Source organism: Amphiprion ocellaris, chromosome 10 (genome assembly GCF_022539595.1).
Source record: "Amphiprion ocellaris isolate individual 3 ecotype Okinawa chromosome 10, ASM2253959v1, whole genome shotgun sequence".
Classification (NCBI taxonomy): Eukaryota; Metazoa; Chordata; class Actinopteri; family Pomacentridae; genus Amphiprion; species Amphiprion ocellaris.
The window spans coordinates 29496326-29522105 of NC_072775.1; the positions used below are offsets into that span (position 1 = coordinate 29496326).

The 25780-nt window shown below is 38.8% G+C and overlaps 1 protein-coding gene across 17 annotated transcripts in view; it reads left to right on the forward strand.

The window, feature by feature from the left end:
- Window positions 1-5221: 5221 nt before the first annotated feature.
- LOC111574619 (supervillin-like) overlaps window positions 5222-25780 on the forward strand; it is a 70235-nt gene continuing 49676 nt past the window's right edge. For 10 of the 17 annotated variants that reach the window (XM_055014160.1, XM_055014153.1, XM_055014154.1 and 7 more), the window contains exons 1-5: window positions 13967-14247; window positions 17874-17937; window positions 20598-20689; window positions 20784-20841; window positions 20961-21109. In XM_055014160.1, coding sequence (XP_054870135.1) covers window positions 14184-14247; window positions 17874-17937; window positions 20598-20689; window positions 20784-20841; window positions 20961-21109 — 427 coding nt within the window. In that variant the 5' untranslated portion in view covers window positions 13967-14183. Of the gene's footprint in view, window positions 5785-13966; window positions 14248-17873; window positions 17938-20597; window positions 20690-20783; window positions 20842-20960; window positions 21110-25780 lie in introns of those variants that run through there. The other 7 variants (XM_023279300.3, XM_023279307.3, XM_055014164.1 and 4 more) reach the window with 6 other exon arrangements.

Consider the following 25780-nt stretch of genomic DNA (forward strand, 5'->3'; position numbering starts at 1 on the left):
ATACTGCAGTCTGATTCATAAATAAACTCTTTGCATGAAAAATGTGTGATTGTGTTTGTTTTGTATACTTCATGTATGAATATTGCAAATGCACTGGCGAAATGATAAGTATCTGCGTTGCTTCTTGTAGAATATTTTAGAAATGCTGCACATCCTCCACCTAAAATGTCTAATATTGTATTGGAAGGACAAACATAAACACTAGTAAACTACAAGTTCAGCAAAAATGTTGTCAAAATCGCTTTCATATTTTTCAAAATATGTATTTTGAGAGAGTTGATTTCTGTTCTTTGAATAATTTTAAGGTGACAGCAAGTAAGTGTATGTGCTCAAATATGTGTGCGTTTTCACACATGTACACTTGTGTACTGGCAATTTCAGCCCAATTACCCTGCCAGACTGTCACACTGCGCTCCACTTGCTGGATCAAAGCGTTGGCAAAGACAATGCTTGAGCTGAACCTTGTAAAAACCTCCCAGCATGCTCTCTGAGGCTTGGAGGGCGTCCATTCTCTTCAAATTCCTCCGTGTGCCATCTTCTTCTAAAAGGAGAGGGAGAAGCCAGATTAGTACTTCTCTTATGTGATACTTTATTGATCCCTATGTAGGTGAGCGGTCTTTTCACTTGAGTGTTTTTGCTCGTGGGCATTTTGGCAGGTGGAAACACTAAGGGTTGCGTAATGTACATGCCGCTTCTGTCAGTGATAGTAAAAAGGTGCAATATTTAGCGAAATTAGGTCAGTGGAAAGAGGAAAAGGCTGAATGAATAAGTGATTACATGCACAACACAGCCTTAAAATACAGCTTAATTATAATGACAATGAATCTCATGTTTTTTCGTTACCTAGACTTACTGTATTATCAGCTGGCAGTACACTTTAAATACCACTAATACAATTAATTACAGCTACCACATTCATAGTATATAGCAGTAGATAAAGAAATACACAAAGCCACCGAACAAACTTTAATTCAGTCCAATTTTTAATTTTAAAAACGGAAATGGTAAGTTGTTGTTTCCATACTAGCTAACGGCTACACCCAACGTTACCTAGCACGCTAAGCTACTTTAGCTAACAGTTAGCTTTTTGTTGTTTCACTTATTTATTTGCAGAATTCTTTTTTGTTGTTGTGTGTTGACACAATGACTGTTTATATAAAGTCTATGGGTCCTTACCTTTATTGCTATCCATAAGTCAGGACACAGTTCCTTAAATATTAAGACATTAGTAAGTTAGTTAGGTAGGTAGGTAGTTAGCTAGTAAGCTAAAGTGAAAAAGAGGAGGCTAGTCAGTCTGTTTAACATTAACCTTCAAAATGACTGCACCTGTAAGCGTTGGTAAATTCTGCTTCAGATAAATATTTAGAAATACAGGACTAAACACTTGTATTTTAACCTTTTTTTAAACAAAGTTTGGACATTTAAAATCTTAAATATGTACACACTGTGAACATACACTCCATGTATTTCAACTTGTATGTTCAAATTTGTGTAAATATCTGGTTTCTGAACTCATGTCTTTCTGCAGCTTCAGTTAGTAAGTAATGTCATTGTTTAAATATATTTAGATTTTTTTAAACCTAAGTTTGGAAAAAAAAGTGAACATATGCACCATGTATTTACACTTAAATGTTCTTCATTTTGTGTAAATGTCTTGTTGAACTGTTGCTAGACCCTATAATATACTGCAGCTTAAATGAGCTAATATCTGCTATGTAAAACACATGATATACTACTCCAATTACTTCCGTTTTCACTGTTACTCCTCTCTTAGTCGTAGTAACTGTTTTTTCTAGCCACAATTAATGCAGTTTTTATGAGACCTGCATTACCTTCACTCTTGATAAACTTTACATTCATTGGAGATTAGACAAATACACTTTTTGTGCAGTATGCTGTGGAATTATCTGCATATATTTGTATAATTTGGTTTAAAATGTGGTAAAATACTCATCTTAGCTACAGCGATAAAATCACTATTCTTACTGTCAGTGTCCATGTTGAAAACATCTGTCATTGGTCACAGTGTAAGTTAGAAAAAGTATGTAAACCTACAACAGAAGCTAATTAGAGCCACCAGTTAACAAACCAGAAGTTCAGTCAATGAGACACCATATGAGGTGTGTCTGAAAGTTATCCTGTTTGGTCTAGTTCTTGTTATATATTTATTTTATTTAGTTTTACAAGTTGCTTTTGTACATTTTTATCCTGTTGTCTTGCATGTTTTGCACTGTGCTGTTGATTCCCTCTTTTATTTTGTCCTTCCCTGCCCTTGTGTGTCTTTTGTTGTCTTTACTTCCTGTCTTTGTCCGTTTCCTTTTGACTGCCATGATCCGCATGACCTACCTGTTCGATGATCTCCTGTTTTGTCTTCCATTTATTTGTCTTTTCTCTCACCGATTTTTCTGTATGTTCCATGTGCCCTTCGTGTTTTCCAGGTTTGTGTTTTGCATTTTGGATTTTAAATTCTTTCACCAAATTTGTGTTTGTTTTTACATTTGGATTAGTTCCTTTAAAGAAACCAATTTGGCTTTTGCTTTGCATTGTTTTTTTAAACACTTTCAGCTGTTTTCAGTTAGCTGCTCTGCTTTTTCTGTAACTCTGAAAAATAATTTTTTTGATTGAAGTTGCCTGTTGTGACTGCATTTGGGTCCTTTTCTGCTAGTGTGTGACATCTGCCTGTCTTATAACATGGATAGCTTTTGTTCTTTTAAAACATGCTACATAAGTAAAATGGATTTGATATGAAAAACACATTTTGCTAGAAGCAAAGAAGCACTTGCTGATGAAAACCATTCCTCACAAAAAAAGAAATCTCTGAAGACTTGCGATCAAGAATAGTTGTAATAAGTTCCTGCTTTATAGAGTTAAATGGAGATGATTAACCACTGTGTCTGTTCTCCGTACAGGTGTGCAAACACCCTCAAAAACATTCTCCTCAACACTACTGAGGAAATGTTTGGGGAAACATGCAGCACTGGGTATGCTGGGGAATGTGAGCTAACATGAAAACATCCCAAAGGTGAAGCACGGTGGAGGCAGCATCTTCAGGATTTGGAGCTGCTCTTCTGCCCAGTTCAAGATCACAGGGAGCGATGGTGAAGGAACTTCATGGAGGTGTCTTGCAGGATAAAGTTAGGGTGGCTGTCCAGCTGGGTGACACAGCAGGATCCCAAATATTGAGGTGAATGTACTGCAGACCCAAAAGAACAATGCTAAGAAACCAGACACATTAAAAATGTGGCTGAGCTGAAGCCCTAGAGGAAGAACTGTCAAAAATTTCACCTGGATGTTGTTCAGGTCTCCTCCTCAGCTACCCTAACTGCTTGTCTGAGTGGAGAATGCTTTTTTCAGTATTACTGAGACTGTTTAATGGGCATTGTACAAAATATTGTCATTATTTCTGTCTTTTTAGCTTAAACATATTGTATTTGTCCACAGTTGTGACCTAGATGAAGGTCAGATCAAATTTTATGACCATTTAATGCAGAAAACCAGGTCTATGTATGCAAACTAAAGGTTCACATACTTTTTCTTGCCACTGTATATAGTAATATATCATACCTTTTATTTTTTATCTACAGTACATATGTGGTGCCTCTGTTCTATAGACCTCACGGCCATCCATCTCCAGCTGTCCTTCCATCACAGCTGCCTGAGTCTCCGATTTGGTCCTCAGTAAGTACACTACATATCTGTCATTACTGTACACCTGTCAGGCTGGCTCGCCTCTACAGCTCGGGGAATAAGTAGCTCCATTAATGCCACAGTGACAGTTGTCCTCCTTTTCCTACAATATTCAGCCACTGTACATAGACTGCATTCTCCACTGTACCGCACCCCAAAAGTGGTCAGGAAGGTGAAGCTGTAAAGATCCTGAATGTGCAGATTTTGTCAGAGCATATTAAGAGTAGAGAAAGATAGAAAATGATGCAAACAGAAAATAGCAACATTCAAATCCTGATATTCATGTAGTGTGTGTCATGGAACATTGAGACAATGATAAAAGCAGGAAAAAATGACAATGATTTAACACATTCTTACAGAATAAGTAAAACAGGGATTTCTTAAAATGCAACAAATTTGAATTGTGTTTTTTCAAATTTAATGCTAAAGTGCAAAAATACAATAGCTACAAATTATGTATTCATGAGACGGTAGCTCTGTTTGCTTCTTAGTGTATGTTATGAGGAGTAGAACTATTAAGATACATCAGCTATCTTAACTAATTTTTTGTTTCTTTTATTTGTTGTACACATTTTCAAGTGAGACAGAAGGAATGTGTCCTGCTGTTTTAGTGTAACACCACAAGATGGAGACAAACAACCAATGAACAAAAGTAGGAACCAAAATCCTATTCTTCTTCTTTCACCAGAGGACCTGAGGATTTAAATTTCTATATTCACAGTCAAGTGCAGACATGTACGTAAAATGGGACAGTTAATACTGATTTCAAAGCCCCTGAAGTTGTACTACATTCTTAGGAGAACTAACTTAATTGCAGCAATTTACATGTTGATACATGCTGTGGATTTGCTCTTAAAGAAACTGATAGCTTTATGAAATTTGTTTAGAGCATAACCAGTCAAGGATTTTACTGACTTTACTGCCTCTTGAAGTGGCAAATAAAGTTCAGCGCATTCCCAGTGTTAGGAAACAGTTGCACAACTTTTCAAAAATGTTTATGCTGCACTGTACATGTGTGTTTGCGTAGGTGAACAACTGGACATGAACAGTGAAGAAGAGATCCTGTTTTGTCTCTTACAGCTACTCAGTGCTAAGTACTTTGGCAAAGATCACGGTCATAATTCATTAGTTGTGGGTGGAGATTGTGCACACTGAGGCTCAAAGCTGTAACTTTTAATTTTGTGTTTAAAACTTGTAAACGTGATGCATTTTAAGTTGCTTTGAATAAGCTGGTGAGCTGACTGGCTGAAGTTAATGCAAGTGTAACTTTAATGCAAACTTTCACTGTTTGATGCTTTAAATTGAATCCTGGTCTCTGTGCTGTTGCAGTGCTGGAACGCATGAGTCTCTGCAGAGCCTGGATCGCACTGTGCTGCTGGATTGTAGTTTTAACAGCTGATTCGATCCCCCAGCGCTGGGAGCTCGACGCTTCCTGGCTATTTATGGCAGATGCCCCTGTATCGAGCCTGCTCTCTTCAGTCCATACATGGTTGCCGTGGGATGAGGTTACCACACCGATTTTGGCCCGCACTCCCCAAACCCTTTGGAAGCACTGTTGTGTCACCTCTTCACCGTCAGTCTGAACTCTATCCGACCAGGATCCCAAACCTGGTTCACAAGATGGACATTTTACCAACCACTGCCTTGACTTTTGGAGTAGTTTGAAGAATCACTTCCTCTTGGACATACCCTCTCGTGTCCTTTTTTCTGTCAGCTTCATCCCTCTTTTCACCTCAGTCCTTGCCTCTCTCCTTCACCCCTCTCCTGCATACCCCACTCCCTCTCGTTCCCTCTCCCTTCTTCTCTTTCTTTGCTTGGCTCTTCCCAGACTTATTTATTTGGCCCGGTGCAGCAGAGCTGGAGGGAAAGCACCAGGCTATATTTGTCGGCTGCTGAGGTTGGACCTGCTTCATGACAGATGACTTAGGATCCTCCGTTTGGGTTTTACCTGCTCACACCTGCACTTCCAGCCTCCTCAGCATCAGCTTTACTCTGAAGAAGGAACTAGGTGTTTGGCGGCTTCACGTCTCTCCCATCAGGATGGATGGACTGTGAACCACGTCCATCAGTCCCTTACTACTGGAGTTAAAGTGAATTGTAAGTATAATTTTCTCTTTGCTAGTTAAACTTCATGCTTGTATTAGGTGACATGTAGCACTCAGAATTTCTTGATCTAACAAGTAGATGAAAATTAGTTTACTTATGTGAGACATCTGTTGTATATATGCATATATGGAAACATGAACATAAGATGACAAGAACTTGCTTCACATCTCATAAACCTGGCGTCAGCAAAAGAAATGTGGTCATTGCTGTCAATTTTCCTTATTTTTTATATTTAAAAACTCTGATATACAGCTTCTTTATCAGCTCACAGTATGAGTAGTTCTTGGTGGATTTTGAAGTTTTAAGTGTCTTTAAGATTCAGAAAGTCATTAAATTTTTTTGCCAAACTACCCAGTAGCCTCCATAACCAAAACTCAGCAGAATTCGGGTGCCGTCTAGTTTAAATTTCCTCCCCTGTAGGACTGAATGTAACGCCCCAGCCGAGTCTCCCTCTACTTACTTTGTGCACATGTCTCAAGTAACCACACGGGTATTAGCATTCCAAGCTCCAGATTATAGCTGTATGGTGGTATGTGTGTGCAGCTGATCTGACGGGTATGTGTTGGGCTGGTGCGTTGTTCCAGCACTGGCCGGGCGTCATTTCTCCCCAGTTGTGTTTTTATAGTGTGTGTGTGTGTTTGTGTGTAAGCGTGTGATGCCATAAGGCTGCTTCTTGCACCTGCTGCGCTCATCAACATGAACAGACAGGTTTACTGACTGGCCCCATGCTTGACCCGCTGCCACTGGACTCTGTTCATCCGCATATGATAATGCAGACTGTCACAAACCTCCAACTGCTGTAGACATATGTGTTTATTTTCACCCTGCTGTGAAACAACCATTTCTCTGTTAGTTAATAGGTTAAGATATGCAGAGTAGAGACAAATGTGTTGCTCTTTGGCCAACCAATGAATGTCAGAAAAGAAAGCTTTGGAAACAAGTGTCTTTTACTGTTTTTGTCATTAGTGGTGTTTGCAGGATAAGTGTACCAGCAATGTTAGTGATTGCAGCAGCAGTTTGGCAGAGTTATAAGGATGACTTTCTTATAAACGAAGGGCCAGTGATTTATCAGGGCAGCAAAGTGTTTAAAGTTTAAAGTTTCAACTCTTTGGATCCATTTATCTTCCCTATCTAACCCATTTCTTGAATTCCTGCGAAGACTGCACCATCAAAGTTCCAGGATTATCGGCATAGCAGCAATCAGAAGCCTTGATGGGCTTAATTCAAACGTTTTTCTCTGTACAAAGGTTTTTTGAATCTTCTGGTTGGGCGACATTATAAAAAGCTTGTATTACTGATTCACAACTCCAGCTCACGAGGTGGAGTGAGGTGTGCAACCTGTTGGTCTCATGCTTCAATTTCTCCTGGAGATCAGCGCCATCCTTTTTTGTGATTGTGCATCAGAAGGCCAGGTGCTGTTCACAGGACTCTCTTTGATTGTGTCACTGCTGTCATGTGACATAAATCTCTGATGTTGGCCTACAATACATGCTTACAAGTGTGTTCTTTACCCCAGGATGCTCAGAGATACTTATGAACATCCATAACTTATTATATTAGTTAAATATGGGAACAAACATGCTGACATTGTGTAGTAGTTGGTGGACGTTGTGGTATTGTTGGGATATTTCAGTAGCAATTAAATCCAGTTGGCTCATATATCCTCCTGAAAAAAAACCCTTTCTTGGTTCTCCTCTTGGTTGTTGCAGGATGAAGTTTTTAATATGGCATATAAACAACTGTTTGGTAATGTTAAATGCAGGGTTTGGTCAATCTATCAAAGCTGAATTGAAAGGAAATTCAATAAATAGTTTGAATACAACAATCAAGCAATTGAATGAATATACTAAACTACCAATGCAGATTTGTAAATATGCTTCAGAGAAATTAATATTTCTGTCATTTGTCTACCAAATGTTTGGATATGAAGGTCAACTTTAGCTGCAGCTTGGCCTTGAAAGAGTTTCATTTTGTCTTTGTAGATGTGTTTTAGCTTGTAGTGGTTGATCCGAATGACCCAGAGTGTTTAGGTAAATACTGTGACATGGGCTATAATCAGAGCTGTGGCATGTGTTGCAGAATGTCCTGTCTCTCAGTCTTAGTTTTCTGTATGCACAAAAGCAAAAAACCTGTAGAATCAACCCTGCAATAATGCATACTGACCAGCAAATCACTACATATTAGATCAAATCGAACATGAATATCTGCTCTTGAGTTACATTCAGTTGCCTCACAATGTTACATAAAGTGAAGATGTTCCTGGCTGATGTACCTTTAAGACAGTCAAATCCTCTATTAACCATTTCTGGCATGAAACCATCCTCATCCTCCTCCTTCACTCTCGATTTGTGTTTCCTTTTCTTGACTCCCTCCTGCTCTGTCTAAGAGTTGTAGAACTTGAGAGTCTCTCCTCAGCACCGGCCTCTGTGCTCATCGATATCCATATAAGAGCAGAGCAGGCAGATTTCTGTGCTGAGTGTCAGGCCGAGTTGATGCAAGGCAGCAGAGAGGAACGTGGAGCTGGATCTGAAGAGGAATGCCAGAGTAAATGTTTGAAGGAAGGAGGAGGATGAATGTCCCAGCTGTGCCGCCTCAGGCTCACATTTGACCTGTGTATTCGTATTGGTGTGGATATTGTACTTCTTATGCATGCAAATGAATGTGTTTATGTTAGTGTATATATGATTGTGCAACAGAGTACATCAGTTCAGATGGGCATGCAAAGCTAAACAAAGGTAGTTTCTCCTGATAAAATCAGGCCAATTTGGAATACAATGTTGAGCATTTGCATTATGAAATTAAAGCAACTTTGGTATTTCTCTGTGCAGATTGTCAATCATCCAGGTATGCTAATCCAAAGAGCTTCAAGTCGAAGGCAACTGAACTTTTTTTTGATTTTCGAAGACATCCGCAAGTTGCATTTCCTAAAGCAATTAGCAACATCCACTCCAAGCATCAGGTGCCACTATCCTGGAAAAAGTGCAGGAAGTCATACATAGTAGCTATATCGTTTGGCTAAGAGACACAAAAACAAAGTGCCATCAACAAATAGTCAGAAAAACCTCAAGGATAATGCTGAGTGAATTACCAAACCACCTTTACTTCTAATGAAATAATTAGTACTAAAAATATGGAGAGAAGAAAATTGAAGATCTTACATATATACACTTTAATTTCCACATTAAAAAAATCAACCTAACATAATTTGGAATACACATTTTTTTTCCTGAGAACAAGACCAGTTTTTGGACACATGAATGAATGAACAAATGCTGACTAGTCCTTCAGTATGACAATATTTAACAGTAAAACTGTTTCTAGATCAACTGGTGGAATAAAAGCACAGTTATGTTAACCAATAAATGCAGCCTCGCTATTGAGTTGTACACCGATCAGTCACGACAGTAAACTACACGCTCAATAGAATAGAACAAAATATAATTTTGTATTTATTTATTTTATTTATTTATTTTTTAGTTTTAACAGCTTTTATTGTTTTAACAGACAGAATATCCACGGACTCATGTGAAACATACAGATATACAGAATATACATGTCCAAAAATTATTTATTTTTATAGCATAGCGTACAGCAAAATTGCGCAGCAATCCTGTCAATGCCATCACAAAATCAGACAAAAAGTTGTTTTAAGGACTGTGAGAAATGTGCAAATATAAAATATAAAGATGTGTTGCGAAAAATGGTATGTTCAAGTGTATCTATGAAAACAATGATGTAGCTTAAATTTGTGTAGATCTCTTCTGAAGGTGTCCTGTGGTGTTTGGCACTAGGATGTTTGCAGTGGATCCTTTGGGTCCCGTGGGTTGAAATAAATGTTTTGTGCTCTTTGTCATGTTCGTTTAGCTGTTCCTGAGAACTTATTGCAGTACAGTATGATGGGGTGCATTGTCTGGCTGACGGAGGCTGCTGGTGTTTACGAGTGCTGTTGCCAAGTTGTCTATCTACAACAATGTTTAGGTGGGTGGTTGCATTGCAATGAGACGATTAATGTAATTCACTTCAGTTGTCAGTGGTTTTAATGTTGTGGCTCATCAGAGTAGATCAAATCACCTGCAAGTTGTTGACAAAAATCCTGATGCTGAGTGTGCTGTTAATCACTTTACGATGAAGTAAACAGTCACATCTACAACATTTGTTTATTAGGTTTCCCAATTCTGCTGATTAGCGGACAGAGGTGATTTATCAGTTGTCTTGTTGTGGTTAATATTGTGGCTCTTGTGCTCAATTGAGACAGATTTTTTCTTCTTCCAACAAACACATATTTGATGAATCTCTCCACAAATTTCTGCCCTCAACTTGAAGTTAACATATTCTTTCCTTCATCCCAAGAAGTGGCAGCAGGCTCACATCTGCTGCACCAAAAATGACCTTTGCATGGGATTTGATTACATATTTTTGTCTTGTCTTAGTCTTGAAGACCAAAACAGAAGTTTGTGCTCAACTCATGTCAACCATAATGTCTTCATCTAAATCAGGACAGACAGAAACAAAGGAACTTATGGCTTTGGTGTCTATTGAAAAACTTCAAATTTAGCTGAAACTCTGTTTGTCCAGTGAGCTGCAGAGCTTCACAGTTCCAGTTTGATTAACAGGGAAATGCTTTGATATTGAGTCACGCAGGCATTTATTAAGATCCTTTGCCTTATGGTGTTTACATGATGTCCTGGGGGTTGAGTTTTATTGATGGGTGCATGACCGGTTCGTACATCCTGTACTCCAGCTTGAAAATGTTTAGCAAAGTTTCCCATTTTGTCTTTGACGCAACACATCAAGAGACAGTTAAAGCTACAGCAAGTGGTTTTGTGAGTATTCTCAGTGTTTTTTTGTGTGTAGCCGATGGTAAAACAATGCTTTGTTTGACAAAGTTATAGTCCTGACAGCTGGGGTGGTGCGTAACAAGCTGCAGGCGTTCTAGTTATGAGTTATTTCCTGCAGATAAACTCTTGCCAGAAGATCTCAATTTGAAAATTAAAGCAGTTGTGTTTTTTTTAATTCAAAATATTTCTATATGAGAATGTGAGTGCCAAGATCATCAATATTTTTGGCATCTACTGACAAAAAGCACAAGGACAGCAGCAAAAACTAGAGATTGTGCAAGTACGATACAAAACTTCCACCCTGGAGTTAGAGATAATCTGTCATCTATTTACTAACAACTTGGATGACAAAGGAGGATCTTAAACTTGTGTACTGGACACGATGTCTGACTGAAGTTCACATGTTGTCATCAGCTTCCCCACCCACAATCCATCTTAATTTAGTTACTTGGAAGGCTTTATGTTTTGTGCCAGTGTGCTTTACTTCTAAGAAAAGCCTTATGAGTGACGTATGGTCTGTTTTGAAATGATAAATTTGCATGCGCTAGAGAGTGAGTGACATGGGGTGTTGTGTCTTTGTGAAAGGAGAGGTAAATACTGAGATAGGGTGCAAACAGATGAGAAAGACAACAGACAAACACAATGAAATGCAAGAAAGGGGAGAAGAGCGAGAAGGACATGAGGAATGAGAGGGAGTAGTGGAGAACGAGTAGGAGTGGTCAGAGGAGAGTGCGAGATGGATGGCAAGGATGACAAATCTGGGGAATGAAAAGGGAGAAGGACTGGGAAAGAAAACAAGGCAGAGCAGCGAGCAGGCGTGGAGACTGTCCCCTGATAAACACAAGCCGTCTGGCTGACAGGGTGACCTCTCTTCCAGGCAGCCACTCACAACACATGTTGCCTTATTAGGGGCGTCTACGGGGAGCACAGGCAGACTGGGGAAGGTGAGGGGGGGAGTTTGTATGTGAAAGGGTGAGAAAAAGCATCACACGGAGGAGGCAAGTGGGTATACAAGCAAGCAAGACCAAGACAGACAAAGACTGTGTGACAGGAGTGTCGTGCTATTGTTTTTTTGTCTGGTTGCGATTTAAATAGCAAAAATTAACAAGTATGGAGCGTTTAAAACCCCTGTGATGCATTTTCTGTCTTCTCAGGAAACAGCTTGCGTGCCCCAAATGAAGGGCTGCAGAAATTGTGAATGTTTGCCTGCTTTTGTGTGTAATGCACACCGCGTACTTTGGCAACAGCCTTATATCTTAGAGCAAAGATAGAGATGATTTATTGTATTGCACTCTTGCAGTCATATCTAGCAGAGTCCTCCACTCTCTGCAGAACATTGCATTACCACTTTTATTGCAGATCCACAGAATGTCATGAGTGTTCAACAAAATATGATTTGAAGTCTGTGTACTACTACAGCTGTTGCGCTTTTATGATGTGGTGGACAAATAAATTCAGAACATGGTGCATAATCACAGACAATCTGTCAATATTTGAGTTTGTGTTACTCAAATAAAATTGGGATGTGATGTGAGATACAAATCTGCACTTTATCCTGCTGCGGCTGGAGTTACTCTACTTTTATTTTTTATAAACAGCCTCTCCAGTCATTGATTTAACCCCGAGAAACTTGATATATGCATATCAAAACTAAATGTTTACAAGTTTCTCAATGAAAATAATCACTTTTTTGCCTTAAAATTGCATAAATGTAGCACTACACAGTTGCGTCCTCTAAAATGTGCAAATCTACGAAGTCCCCGCCTCTCTGTCCACCCATTCTTCCTCATTTTCCTCTTTCTCACACCAGCACACCTGCTCAAACACTGTACAACTACTATACAATGACAAGTTGTAATACTGGAGTAATTCAGGTTCATGTTCAAACTAGAGACAGATTCTAAAGAAGAAAAATAATACAGAAAGCTCCACTTTGGTAACTGACCAGATTGGTTCCTTACGTTTTTTACATGAAACCCCAAAAGTGTTAATTTCATGTTTTTGAGATGTCATGGGTACACTGCAGTTTCAAGGTAGAAATGCTCAGCCATGGTGTTGACTGCTTATTTCGCTCATGATTTGTCATCCAGAATAAAAAAATTACACTACATGGACATGTTAACAAGGTAAAATGTTCACTGACACGGGATAAAAGAGAGACAAAGGAAGAGGCTCACCAACTCTGCGTAATTATTTAGCCACCTGCTTAAAAAAACTGACTATAATACTATCAATGCTGGAAAGATACATCCTACATTCATATACTCCTTTCCCATGACATGTGTTTAGATGAGTTATTTTATAAGAAGAGTCCGGTTGCAGAGCTTCTGGAACAGTTAGGGGTTTCGTCAAAGTTGCGTCACATGAATGTCTGGTTAATCCAACCTCACTGCAACCTCCAGGCTGCTCAGCCTTCTTCACTCATCTCACTCTCACTCATATGATGAAATGATGACTTACACAAGTGGTTTTCGTCGTTTCTTAGATGACATTGTTTTGGCACTTCAGGCACAGAGTTTCACTGAGCTTATATGTGTGATACAGTAGGAAGAAGACAGTGAAACAGTACGTAGCAGAAACTGAGATAGTCTACGTCAATTAAGATTAGTCTTTCTAATAGGAAATGTAGCTGTGAAAAACATAAAGTCTCTTTAAATGCCTATATTTTAATGTCAATGCTAGTTGTGTTGCATTTAATGAGAAAATATGATGCGAGGAAATCATTAATACTGCTGTACTGCTTTGCATGTGACAGCCTAATAAAGTTTTTAGCAGGACTGGCAGCAATGTCAGTAAAAGCCTTACAACCACAATAAATCATATTCCCAGTGATACTTTGAATTTTACGATCTGGTAGACTTTAACTGCAAGAATAAGGAACATTTCAAAGCTAAGCCATGTGACAAGCTGACAATGATATTAATATTAATGCACTATTTGGCTTTGGTTTTGGGAAGTTTGATGGCAACCAGCCATGTTGGCCTGATGTGTGTGTGTGTTAAGCCACCATCTGACTTCCAGTAGCTCTGTACCCCATAACACCCCCTGCAGTCCTGCTGGCACCCTCCTCCAATCCTGTTCCAGAGTTTTTATCATCAAGGCTAATTTCTGCCTGTAATCTGATTAGGGCTCTGAGCTGCTTTAGCACCCTGCTGTGCTGTCTCTCTCTCTCTCTCTCTCTCTGTAGCTCTATTGCACACACACACCTAGACACACACACACACACACACACACACACACACACACACACACACACACACACACACACACACACACACACACACACACACACACACACAGTCATACATACCAACACACACTTACTATCCGACTGCCAGTCTGTGTCGGCTGTGGCTCGCTTTGTGGCCGAGGCTCTGCTGGAGCTGTGTGTCTTGTGTGTGTATGTGTGGTCGTGAAACCACCTCCATCCCTGCCTGTCGGCTCGCTGAGTCTCAACCGCTGCCTCTCTTGCTGTCCACCACCATCATTACCACCATTCCTGCGACCGGGGAAGACTAGCAGCAGGGCTTCCTTCTGTTCTGCTTCCTAAACATGTTTCGAAACCCATGGATTTCTAGTTACCATGTGAACCATGTGCAGCCAACCTGTGGCCAAGGTAAGGCCTGTGGAAGAGGAGAGTTTGGTCTGGTTTTATGACTGCTAGAGTAGTTTGGAGGACTTGGAATGCAGTTTGTCACTTGTGTGGTAGCTGTCAGTAATGCAGGAAGTTTCAGCTTTTCCTGGTTCATTCCTTCCATTTGCTTGGCTTGGTCAAATGAAATAAGGGTTTATGATGTGTAAGAATCACTCATCCCTTTTTTTTTTGGATGTTATAAACAGATTTTCATGTGTAGCGTTAGCATGCAGACTGCTTTCATTGAATTACGTATGTGGTTTAGTCTTTTAGCTCGTATTATTCAACAGGTGCAGTGTTATCTCTTGAGTCTTTTTCACTCTCCTGGTGTTTTACTCCATAAATGCACTCTTCTTCACATACAAACATCACAAGATGTATCATTGGATTGTGTGGAAAGCAAAGGCCCAGCTCAGTCACTGAGTCTATTTTGCACCTCTGAATATTTATAGAAAATCCTTCTCCTCACCATGCTCACTTTGGGACCGTCAGCAGCCTAAGCTCCTCTCTGTCACTGCCAGGTTTGAGCCTTGCACTGCTTGTTTTGTTGACAACCTGCAGGCATTTCCAAGGAAAGCCAGACTGACATTGGTACAAGGGGCTTTCCACTGGAGGAAATGTGTTTGTGAAGTCACAGACAGAAAGATGAACAGACAGACACATGCAGCTCCACAAGATTCCCAGCGGCTGTGAAAATTTTGAGTGTTTGCAGATTTGAGAGAAAAGAATGCAGGAGGTTGTGGCATTTATTGATGGAAATTTGAGTGTCAAAGTTGTCAGAGAGATTTTCAATCTCAGATCAGTGTTTTCTATCCAGAGGAGAGTAAATGATTGAGCCATTTATTCAGCAGCAGTTTTAAAATCCACCACAGATTTCTGGCCTTGCCTTCTATCTGAGGTCAAAACATGACCTTGAGTTTCATCACTAACTCCTGCGAAGCCCTTGAACCTGATCACCGTCACAACTTTTCACATCTACACTTTCTGTCATGAAAAAACCTCCCCTGCGTTGCCACACAGTCGCTGGACGCCAAAATAAGTCTGAGGTGTTCAGGAGGCGTCTGGAGCAGCAACATGATCTGTCTCCTATACTGGGATACAACTTTACAACAGGCTGCTGTTGTGGTGACATGAGAGTCGAGAGGTCGACTCTCAACTGGGAACTGGATGTGAACTTTCTGAGTTTCTGACAGGTGACACAAAGGGAAGTTAGAAAGTTCTTGTGAGAACCGAACCAAACATTGTTGGTGTTGACTATGAGAGAGGAAAGTAGCTTCTGTTGAATGCCTTCTTATTATATATTATAAACCTTTATTTGTATCAGTTTTGCGTTTTTACGTCATACTGTTGTAATGTAACATAAAAGTAGCAAAAATAGAACATCTTGTGAGAGAAACTGGTAGCTCTTTCTTGAGATTGCAGCAACAGACAACATGTTCCTGTTTACATTTTGTCTCCAGTCAAACATGATACAAGCTATTGGGGTTATCAAGATTCAGATCACACTCTGTTCGTAGTAATCACTTAAAATAGATTTTCTGAATGTTTCTTCATGTATCAAGTGTTTTCTGCATTATCTAATGTTGAGGTCGGTTGTTTTACATTTACTGGTTATTCAAACAAGTGACAAAATGGCTCAAACTGAGACTATTGTTACAATCTGTATATTGTTGCTATTATTTTCCTTTCATAAACCGATGCAAAAAAACCCCAACACTTTCCCATGATTATGATGCATATTACTTCATACACATTACACATATTACTGCATATTACTCTGGTGATGAAGTGAATCCATGTTCTAACCAGTTTGTTGTGACCAGTGTGTTTGATTAGGAGAGCCTCCGGTTCAAGGAAAGAGTTGCTAAGACATACAATAATTAAGAAATATGGATTTTGACATCTGCTATTGTTCTGTTTGGGCATCTGACAAACTGCAACTATGCTAATTTTTAACATCATAACACAGTAGTGATGGAGGAATTAGATAATGATGATGATGATTAGAGGATCAAATATAATACTGAATTATTCATTTAATAGTTTAGATATTTATTGTGGGGAAATACATTTCATTACTAATCTAGTCATTACAGTAATCAACTAATTGGAAAAGCAACAACAATAAATAACAGCCCATAAATAAATAAATACCAGGAAGTATAGCCATAGACAAACTCTCTCTGTCAGTGGTAATGGTAAACCATAAAGAGTCATAAGCTAATTTTAGTTTTAATGTTAACATTTTGATAACCCAACTCAGTCGGTGTTAAGGATGAAGTTGTGTGGATGAGCTTGGTTTAAATGGACACATTAATGGAGATCTAACCATTAAATTCAGGCTTTTACCAATTTTGTGAGAACTTAAAGAATCATCATGAAACTATAAAGTTCTTGCACTCGTAGTTTGAGTTGGTATTAAATCTAAAAGCCCCTGACAGTTATTTGACCAGGCATTTGAGTCAAATTCAACACTGTATTTTTCAAAAGCACACTAGACTGTAAAATGAATTCCAAGAAGTAGCATTTTGCAATGTTAACGCGTACTGATGGCAGTCTGAAAAACATGGATTCAGATGTCTGGGATTTCATACACAACAAGTCTCAGGAAATAATCCTGTCTCATTACAGGGTGGGGCTTTCTGTATCATTATTCTTCTGAAGCGATTTCAGGTTCAAATGTGTGGATGAATTACTTTAGTGTTGCTTCTTGCTAATGTGAAGTGTAGAGTAGTCGAGGCAAAGCAGAGGTGAGCTGGTGTGCTTTGTTGCACTGAGTTTTGAAGACAGAATGTACAAAGAAATGTGCACATTCTTGAGGAAGCATTGGTGTAGAAATTGCATGTAAGCCATTTTTTAGCAGGAAAAATGGGATAAAAGAGATTAGTTTTTAGGGGTTAAATCAATAACCAGAGAAAGAACATACTAGACAGGCTTCTAATGCTGTCACATTTATTACTACCTAAACTAAACAGTTCAATTATGCCATGCACATTACAATATAGTCCACCAGAACAGCTTGTTTGCACATATTTCATCATAGTGACATCCTGGACATCACACTGGGTTCTGGCAAAAATAGCTATACATAAAGAAATTCAAGGCAAGGCAAGTTTATTTGTATAGCACAATTCATACACAAGGCAATTCAAGCTGCTTTACAATAGCAAAGAAATACATTCAGAAAAAATCATTTAAAGGTAGACATACATTAAAATCATAGTAATAAAACATAAAAGTAGACATTAAGATCATAAAAGTACATTAAAAGAGAAGAAAATAAATTGAGGGACTACACTTTTTCATGCTAATGTTCTGAAAGTGGCTACTCATTTACTATACAAAAGATAAATTTAATGCTTCTCCAGAAAAGGTTTATTATGGTGCATGTTGTGCTGTATTATGTTCAGTTATGTCATTGATGTTTGGATGAAGAACATAAAATTACAATATTAAGAGCTACATTACTTTTATTTTGACAAGGATAACACACTCAAATGCTCAAATTGTCAGCACAGAGATACTTACCAGAAATAAAAGATACTTAAACGGACAGGTGCAAGGTAGATTTCTGTATTGTTGAAATTTTGTCTTGTCTCTGTTCTCAGGATTTGGCTTTAAAGCTAAAACCAAACTCTGCAGCTCAACCTCGCTGCCAACAGACGCCTTAAGGTGAGCCAGGAAAAAAAGAGTCTCTTTGTTTTTTCATTTGCAGTCACTGCACGTAGACATGGATCAAATGGTAGAGATACAAATTTAATCCCATCTCAACAGGCACCAGACACAAAAGTGGAGCTACAGAAGGGACGTGTAGCATTTATATTCCTATCATTTCGCTTTGTCATCAAGATACACATATCTTAAGCATACAGATTTACAGGAGTGCATTAGCTTATCGTGCTTAGTAAGCACTAAAAGCTGGAGATGCCTGGAACAGCTTATGCTAAGACACTTTTTGTTCACATGGCTTTAAAGCCATAATACCTCCCCCAGGACCACTGTGCACTGAGCCCCATTTTGCATTAGTTTACGAGATTTCTTTGGGTCGTTTTAGCATTAGAAGCATAAAGCTGTAGGAGAGTAGCAATGACATCACAGGTATGGGTAGTTTAAGATTAAATAAAGAGTATTCAACAAAAACAAAAAAATACAATCAGATCATCAAAATTTGATTGATACTATTGATACTGGCTATAGCAGCATTACATTTACCTCAAGTCAAGGGTCATCACTCACCTTAACTTGCCTCCTTTTAGACATTTTTATATGGTATATGCACACAATTGATCTACAATATAAAGAGTCGAGAATAAATTGAGTTTGAAGACAAATATTAAATTACAGAAATAGATTGTGTTTAAATAATGAATTCAATACTTTAGGAAGCCTGTAGAAAGTAAATAAGAGCGACCTTGATGGTCAGTTGGAGGAGAGTCGGGATTTGATGACCCAGTTCTAAAGTTAGATCTCGATGGAGGTGACACCAGCTGATTCACCTTTACCTGCATCAACCTCTTTAAGAGAAGTCCATTAAGGCAGAGTTGTTAAGATCTTGTTGACTATCTGAGTGAGATTTAGGCTACGTCAGGTTTTCTATTCTGTGCTGTCTATGTCACCACTTTTATCACTGAACAAATTAAAATGAAGTACCTCCTTGTGCTATGATAATTCATATTTGTTTTGAGCAAGAAGATGTATGCATTGTTTTTTAGTTAATGCTTGTAAGAAGAAGAGAAAGAAAATACTGTTTGACTGAAATTGTACGTACTCTTTAAGCAGTCAAAATGTCATGGGGGAAAAAATCAGCATTTTTGTGTAGATAAACTAAATCGGCTATATCACTGAGTTCGCTCTAGCTGCTAGTGCTATTAGCCTGAATAAATTGAAAATAAACATAAAAATCTTGAATTTGCAGCACATTAAATCATTGCAGCCTAGTTATTTTATACTGAAATGATGAACAACAGATTTGGAATATACCGGTGTGCACCTTCCATATTTATATTATTTCCAAGAACTTTCTGATCCCAACATATGGAATATTGAAGATTATAATGCAGATAAGTTAGCCTAACATTTTAAGAATAATCCACTGTGTTAGTTTTTGTGCTGTGATATGCAAACTGCTGCTTGCAAAGTTTACATTTGATGGCAGATAGATAGATAGATAGATAGATAGATAGATAGATAGATAGATAGATAGATAGATAGATAGATAGATAGATAGATAGATAGATAGATAGATAGATAGATAGATAGATAGATATTTTATCTTGTACATAAGATATGGATATATTGGATGTGTGACTTCTTTGACATGGTATTGATTAGGTTGTACCCGACTCTGAATAAATGTTTAGTAAATTTCAAAGAAGTTAGACCTAGTAGTCTCCATCAAGTTGTTTGAGGTCAAAACTGTGGTAATGCGGGGGTGTTCACAGGTGGTCTGTTTCGTCCACTGCCAAAAATAATGTATCATCCATTGTTTGCGTATAGTTGTGTTCGTATACGAATCAACTGGAGCTCCATTTATTCCTGTAGGAGCATCCACGATCTCCAATGTGTTGCAAAATTCCTCCTTCCATTTTTTCTTGTCCGAGATTTGGCTTGAATACGTTAAAAAAAATGTGAACTTCTGCAATAGATTGCAGAGAGACCAGACTATGTAACAGGAAAGTAGAAAGGTGAATTAGCTAACAGGCTATTCAGTTGTTTGATTATGTTGACAGTCAAATCATATAAATGTGTAAAGCTAGTTTAACACATACTAGCTGTGGATCATACAGATGACACACTTACTCTAGTGGTTTATACATCCTGTATCACAGTATTTCACCAAACTTACTCCACATGTGACAGATTAACCTCCTCCCTTTTCTTTATATATTATTGTTCCTGTTTTAGTGGCAGTTCTGCTCCATGCACATATCCCATCAAACTGGATAGGAAAAACTGATGGCCTCTGATTAGCCTCTATTGTTTGGTGGTGGTGGTGAAGTTTCCATTAATACGTAATGAGATGCAGTTTAAATGAAACACCAGGGGGCACATTTCAAATATTATACAGATTTACAGGCATAAAGCTAAACTATGTGAAAATGAGGTGTTAATCCTGAAAGGCTATCGATGTGGTGTTTTTCACTTTATGAAAGTAACACCGATGACCAATGGGAATGGGGTCAGATGAGACCATATAGGGTCTATATGGTTGACTATATTATAAACCAACCCCTCAGCCAGTCAATCTGGACACTACAGCCCTAGTAATAAATAAACCACAATGTAATTAATATCTTGTTGATCGCAGGTTTGTGACTCTTGTCTTCATTCAGTTTTCAGAGTGACTTCTCCCTGAATGACAAGACCAGCTTGGTCAAGAGTGTTTCAGATACAGATGCCAAACTTCTGGTCGTCCTTCCTAAGGGTATGCATCAGTTCTAACCTCTTACAATAGCACAGAATAAAACAAATAAATAGCTAATTTTACCACTTTTATTACTAATTGTTCATACTTTTAGTTTCAGAGTTGAAGAAATACTTTGAGGGACCTGTCACAAAGGATTCAGGAATGAACAGGTATCTCCTGGAGTCATCTTATCATATCATCTTTAGATAAACATGTCTACATATTTGCATGAAGACTTACTCAGCTTAACCATTGCTGACCTTTACCCTCTGCATTTTGCATCCGATAGAAAGGAGAGGATAGCCCGACGTCTGGAGGGAATTGAAAGTGATGCACCACCTGCGCTGGTCCCTGGTGGTTTAGTCGCCAACAGGATGCTGGAAGAGGATCCACCGCGGTACACCCGCGCCTCAGACCCCTGTGAGCCTTGTGTGATGGGTAAGCATGGCACGATGCACTGCACAAATTATATGATGCCGGCTTTATTGGACTTGGACTGCCATTACTGAAATGTGTCCCATAATTGACAAAGAACCACTGACTTATGTTTGTAGTTGAGTATTTGTGAACCTTCTGTGGAGCTGCAAGTTGTTGCATGTTGTTGCATTTTGCATAAAGCGAATTTATAAAGACCTATCAGTCCCTCCAGGATTTTGTGGGCATCTTTCAAGATTATTGGCGCCTAAAATGCCCGAACTTGCGGCAGCTTTTCTAAAAAAATTGCGATGGAAGTTGCGATATTTTAAGCTTATTTGTTGCAATGAAACTGCGGGAGACAGTGACAATTGCTAAAAAAGTTGCATTTTTTTTTGGCTTTTAGAGCATATTTCAACATTTTAATTGACAATATTTATTCCGAAACTAATTATTTAACACGCTCCAGCCCATTTACACAAGCTCGCACACCACAGTAAGAAATTATCACCAGACAGATACTGGTTTAACATGAAGTGGTTGGTAGATTTAAGCCATTAAATGATCATTTGCTATTGAATGAGTCATATTTGGGCATATCTGTCAGTGGCTTAAAAAGTTAATTTCACATCCTGGCACACACCTATTAACACACACTCACAGCTTGTCACGTCAATTAACACGAAAAGCACTCAAAGAGCAAAGTACTCCGGCAAGACTGTTCATTCCCTGACCTTGTCCTGAAGGCATGTGTTTTGCATGTGTACGTTATGTATGGATACCGAATCGCATGACCTAAATATGTAGTGGACGGTGAGAATTGATGGGACTCGGAAACACCCCCACAATTTAATCAATTCTTCCTTGTATCAAGTCTACAAGTCCACAGCGGTGGATTTGTCATAGGATCGCAATTACGTGATTGTCAGCAGGCTGCTGTTGTGTTTACTTGTTGTCATGGTTACTGTGCCGCTATCTCAATGGGAAATCCTTAACAAATCCTTGGATCCAGACTATAAGCCATGTCACTGCCAAAATCTAATCACTTGGTCTTTGTGTCATTTATGACCTTCCCTGAAATTTCATCCAAATCCGTTGGTCCGTTTTTGAGTAATGTTGCTAACAGAGGAATGAAGTGGCCTTTTAACAGTACCCAAAGTCAGAACTAAAACGTACGGTGACGCATCTTTTTATTACTATGCCCCTCGATTATGGAATAGCCTGCCTGAAGATCTGAGGGTGACTTGTAATATTAATACTTTTAAAAGCAAACTTAAGACCTACCTTTTTAGCCTGGCTTTTAACTAAATTTTTAACTTAATCTATTTTAGGTATTTTTATTTCATTTTATTTATCTTATTGTTTTTAATTTGTTCAATTTTATTTGTTTTTGTTTTAAATGTAACTAATGATTGTGAGTTTGGGTGGCGTGTTTTTATCTCTGAGTGTAAAGCACAAAGCACAAAGCACAAGTGCTACATTTTTCTGTATGAAAAGTGCTATAGAAATAAAAGCTGTTATTATTATTACTCCGCCAAGGAGCGGCGGAGTTATGTGACGATCGGCGTACGTTTGTCTGTGAATCTGTGAATATGTCTGTCTGTGTGAAACATTACTCAAAAACGGAGAAACAGATTTGCATGAAATTTTCAGAGAAGGTCAGAAATGACACAAGGACCAAGTGATTAGATTTTGGCAGTGATGCGGCTTATAGTCTGGATCTACAGCTTTGTTAAAGATTTCCCATTGGGAGATATAGCAGCTGGCACAGCCTCGCTGTAACCACGATGTGAACACTGTGTCAGTTACCCACTGACGATCACATGATTGCGATCCTACTACAAATTGACTGTGATTTATCTGTTGGAAATCATACAAGGAACAAATGATTAAACTGCGGGGTTTTTCTGAGTCCCATCAATTCCTGCCGCCCTCTACATATTTAGGTCACGCCATGTAGCAAACCCCAGCCAGACACATTAAGTTCAGCCGTCAGCCTTATTTTGAACACAAATTCACCTTTCTGTCCTTCACTCATTCCTTCACAGTAAGAGCTTGTCCCCATTGCAGCTAGGAGCTTCTAAGTTTAGACACATCCTTTGCTAGACAGCAACAGCGTGTAACCGTTGTCTTTCATCTTTGTTTGAATTTTCTGACTTTCCGGCAGCGTCTTCGTCATGTCAAGAGACCGCTTCTTAGAGAATCCCTTCCTGTGCTGCTGAAATGGTGACAAAATAAAAGTCCGCAACATTAAAAATACGTCTTCAAAATAAAAGCATGGAAGGAACAGTTATTTTATCAGTAGCAAAACAAAGGTTTGCCAAAAGTGATGAACTGATCAACAGACTTTTATAAGAGTAATTTACATGCAATTTGGTATTCATACATAAAATGCACATGCATAACACATGCTTGGGCTCAGCGCAAGGTCATTTTTTATTAAAGATTTCATCCGTCGGACATGATACGTCAACTGAACAGCCTTGGCGGAGTACTGCGCTCTCTGAGTGCTTTTCTAGTTATTATTATGATTCACATATGCCTATTGTCAGATAACTCCGCTGCGTTCCTTGCCGGAGTAATTAATCTAACTCACCTTCATTCTTTCAGTGCTAGCAACAGATCTGGATACAACAGCTTCCGTTATGGTGATTTGTCTGGTCTGTGGTACACTCGTTTCAGCCATTCTCCTAATATGTTTCGTTTTAGAAAAAGGTTTGTCAATCGAATTACTTTTTTTTTTTTTTGTATTGCACCACAATGTTGCAAGGGTGCAAGACAGTTCACCTCCGCTTTCGTGAAGAACATCAGGGAATTGTTTTTCAAGGCCTTTAGCAGTAATTTTTGTTGGTAAATGCGAGACATCAGTATTGCACATGTCTGGATGTTCAAACCATAAACAAGGAAGTGAATTCGGTGACGTACGTGCAGTACGTTTGCGCTACGGAGTGCTATGATTGGTGGAACTCATGGGAGACTGGCCAAAATTGCAGAAAAGTTTCGGTGATTGGACAAAATTGCAAGGTCACGCAGTATTTGGAGAGATTGGTTGAATTTGCGTGAATTGGTGCGATTGCAACATCGCAAATTCCTGGAGGAACTGACATATGAATGTACAGTGCAGTGAAAAAGTATTTGCCTGATATCTTCTATTTTTGCATATTTCTCACACCTAAATGTTCCAGATCATCTAACTAATATATATGTTTATTCAATATTAACAAGAGATAACCCACAAAACACAAAATGCAGTTTTTATGTGATGATTTTAAAAGAATTGTTGAAAACCTACATCACCCCTGTGAAAAGGTAACTGCCCCCCAAAACCTAATAAGTGGTTGGATCACCCTTGGCAGCAACAACTGCAGTTAAATGTTTGCAATAGCTTGTGATCAATCTTTTACATCGCCATAGAGGAATTTTGGCCTACTCTTCCCTACATAATAGCTTGAAATCGGCCACATTAAATGGTTTACAAGCATGAACTGCCCTTTTTTGGTACTGCCACATCTCAGTTGGACTGAAGTCTGGACTTTGACTTGGCCACTCCATAACCTTGATTTTGTTCTTTTTGAGCCACTCATAGGTGGACTTGCTTGGGTGCTTTGAGTCATTGTCTTGCTGCATAACCCATTTGGGTTAAGCTTTAGGACATGAACTGAAAGGTGGATGTTCTCCAGTTGGATTTTCTGATAGAGAGTAGAATTCATGGCCCCATCAAATATGACTGGATCCTGTGAAAGCAAGGCAGCCCCAAACCATTGTAATACCACCACCATGTTTCATTGTTGGTATGACGTTCTTCTCGTGGAATGCAGTATTAACTTTACATGAGATGGAATGGGGCCCATGTCCTCCAAAAACTTTCACCTTTGATTCATCAGTCCATAGGATTTTGTCCAAAGTCTTGGGGCTCATCTAGATATTATATTTTTTTTGCAAATGCCGGATGAACCTTTACGTTCTTTTTGGTCAGTAGTGCTTTGCGCCTTGCAACTCTCTTGTGGATGCCATTTTTGCCCAGTCTCTTGCTTATTGTGGAATCATGTAGATGGACATGAACTAAGGCAAGTGAGGCCTGGAGATCATTTGATGCTTGTCTGGGTTCTTTTGTGACCTCCTGGATTAGATATCAACGCGCTCTTGGAGAAATGTTGGTTAACGGGCCTTTCCTGGGAAGGTTCACCATTGTTCCATCTTTCTCTATTTGTGGGTAATGGCTCTCCCTGTGGTTCTCTGGAGTCCCTGTACCTTAACAATGGCTTCGTAACCCTTTCCAGACTGATAAATGTCAATGACTTCGTTTCTCATCTGTTCTTGAATCTCTTTAGAACGTGGCATCGCGTGCTGCTTTTTGAGACCCTTTAGCTACTTCACAATGCCACACATGTTCTTTTTAGTGATGTTTAGATTCAACAAGCCTAGCAGTAATCATATGTGAGTGTAGACAGTGAAACTGAACCCCATTGCTAAATGAATTTGGTCAATTGGTAGATAAGCTAAGTGGGCAATTACTTTTTCACATAGGGCAAGGTGGACTGAACAACATTTTTCCTTACAAAAACAAAATCATCTTCTAAAAACTGCATTTTGTGTTTTTTTTGGGTTATCTTTGTCTTACATTAAAATTAATTTGATGATCAGAAACATTTACATGTAACAAATATGCAAAAATAGAAGATTTCTGTATACTTT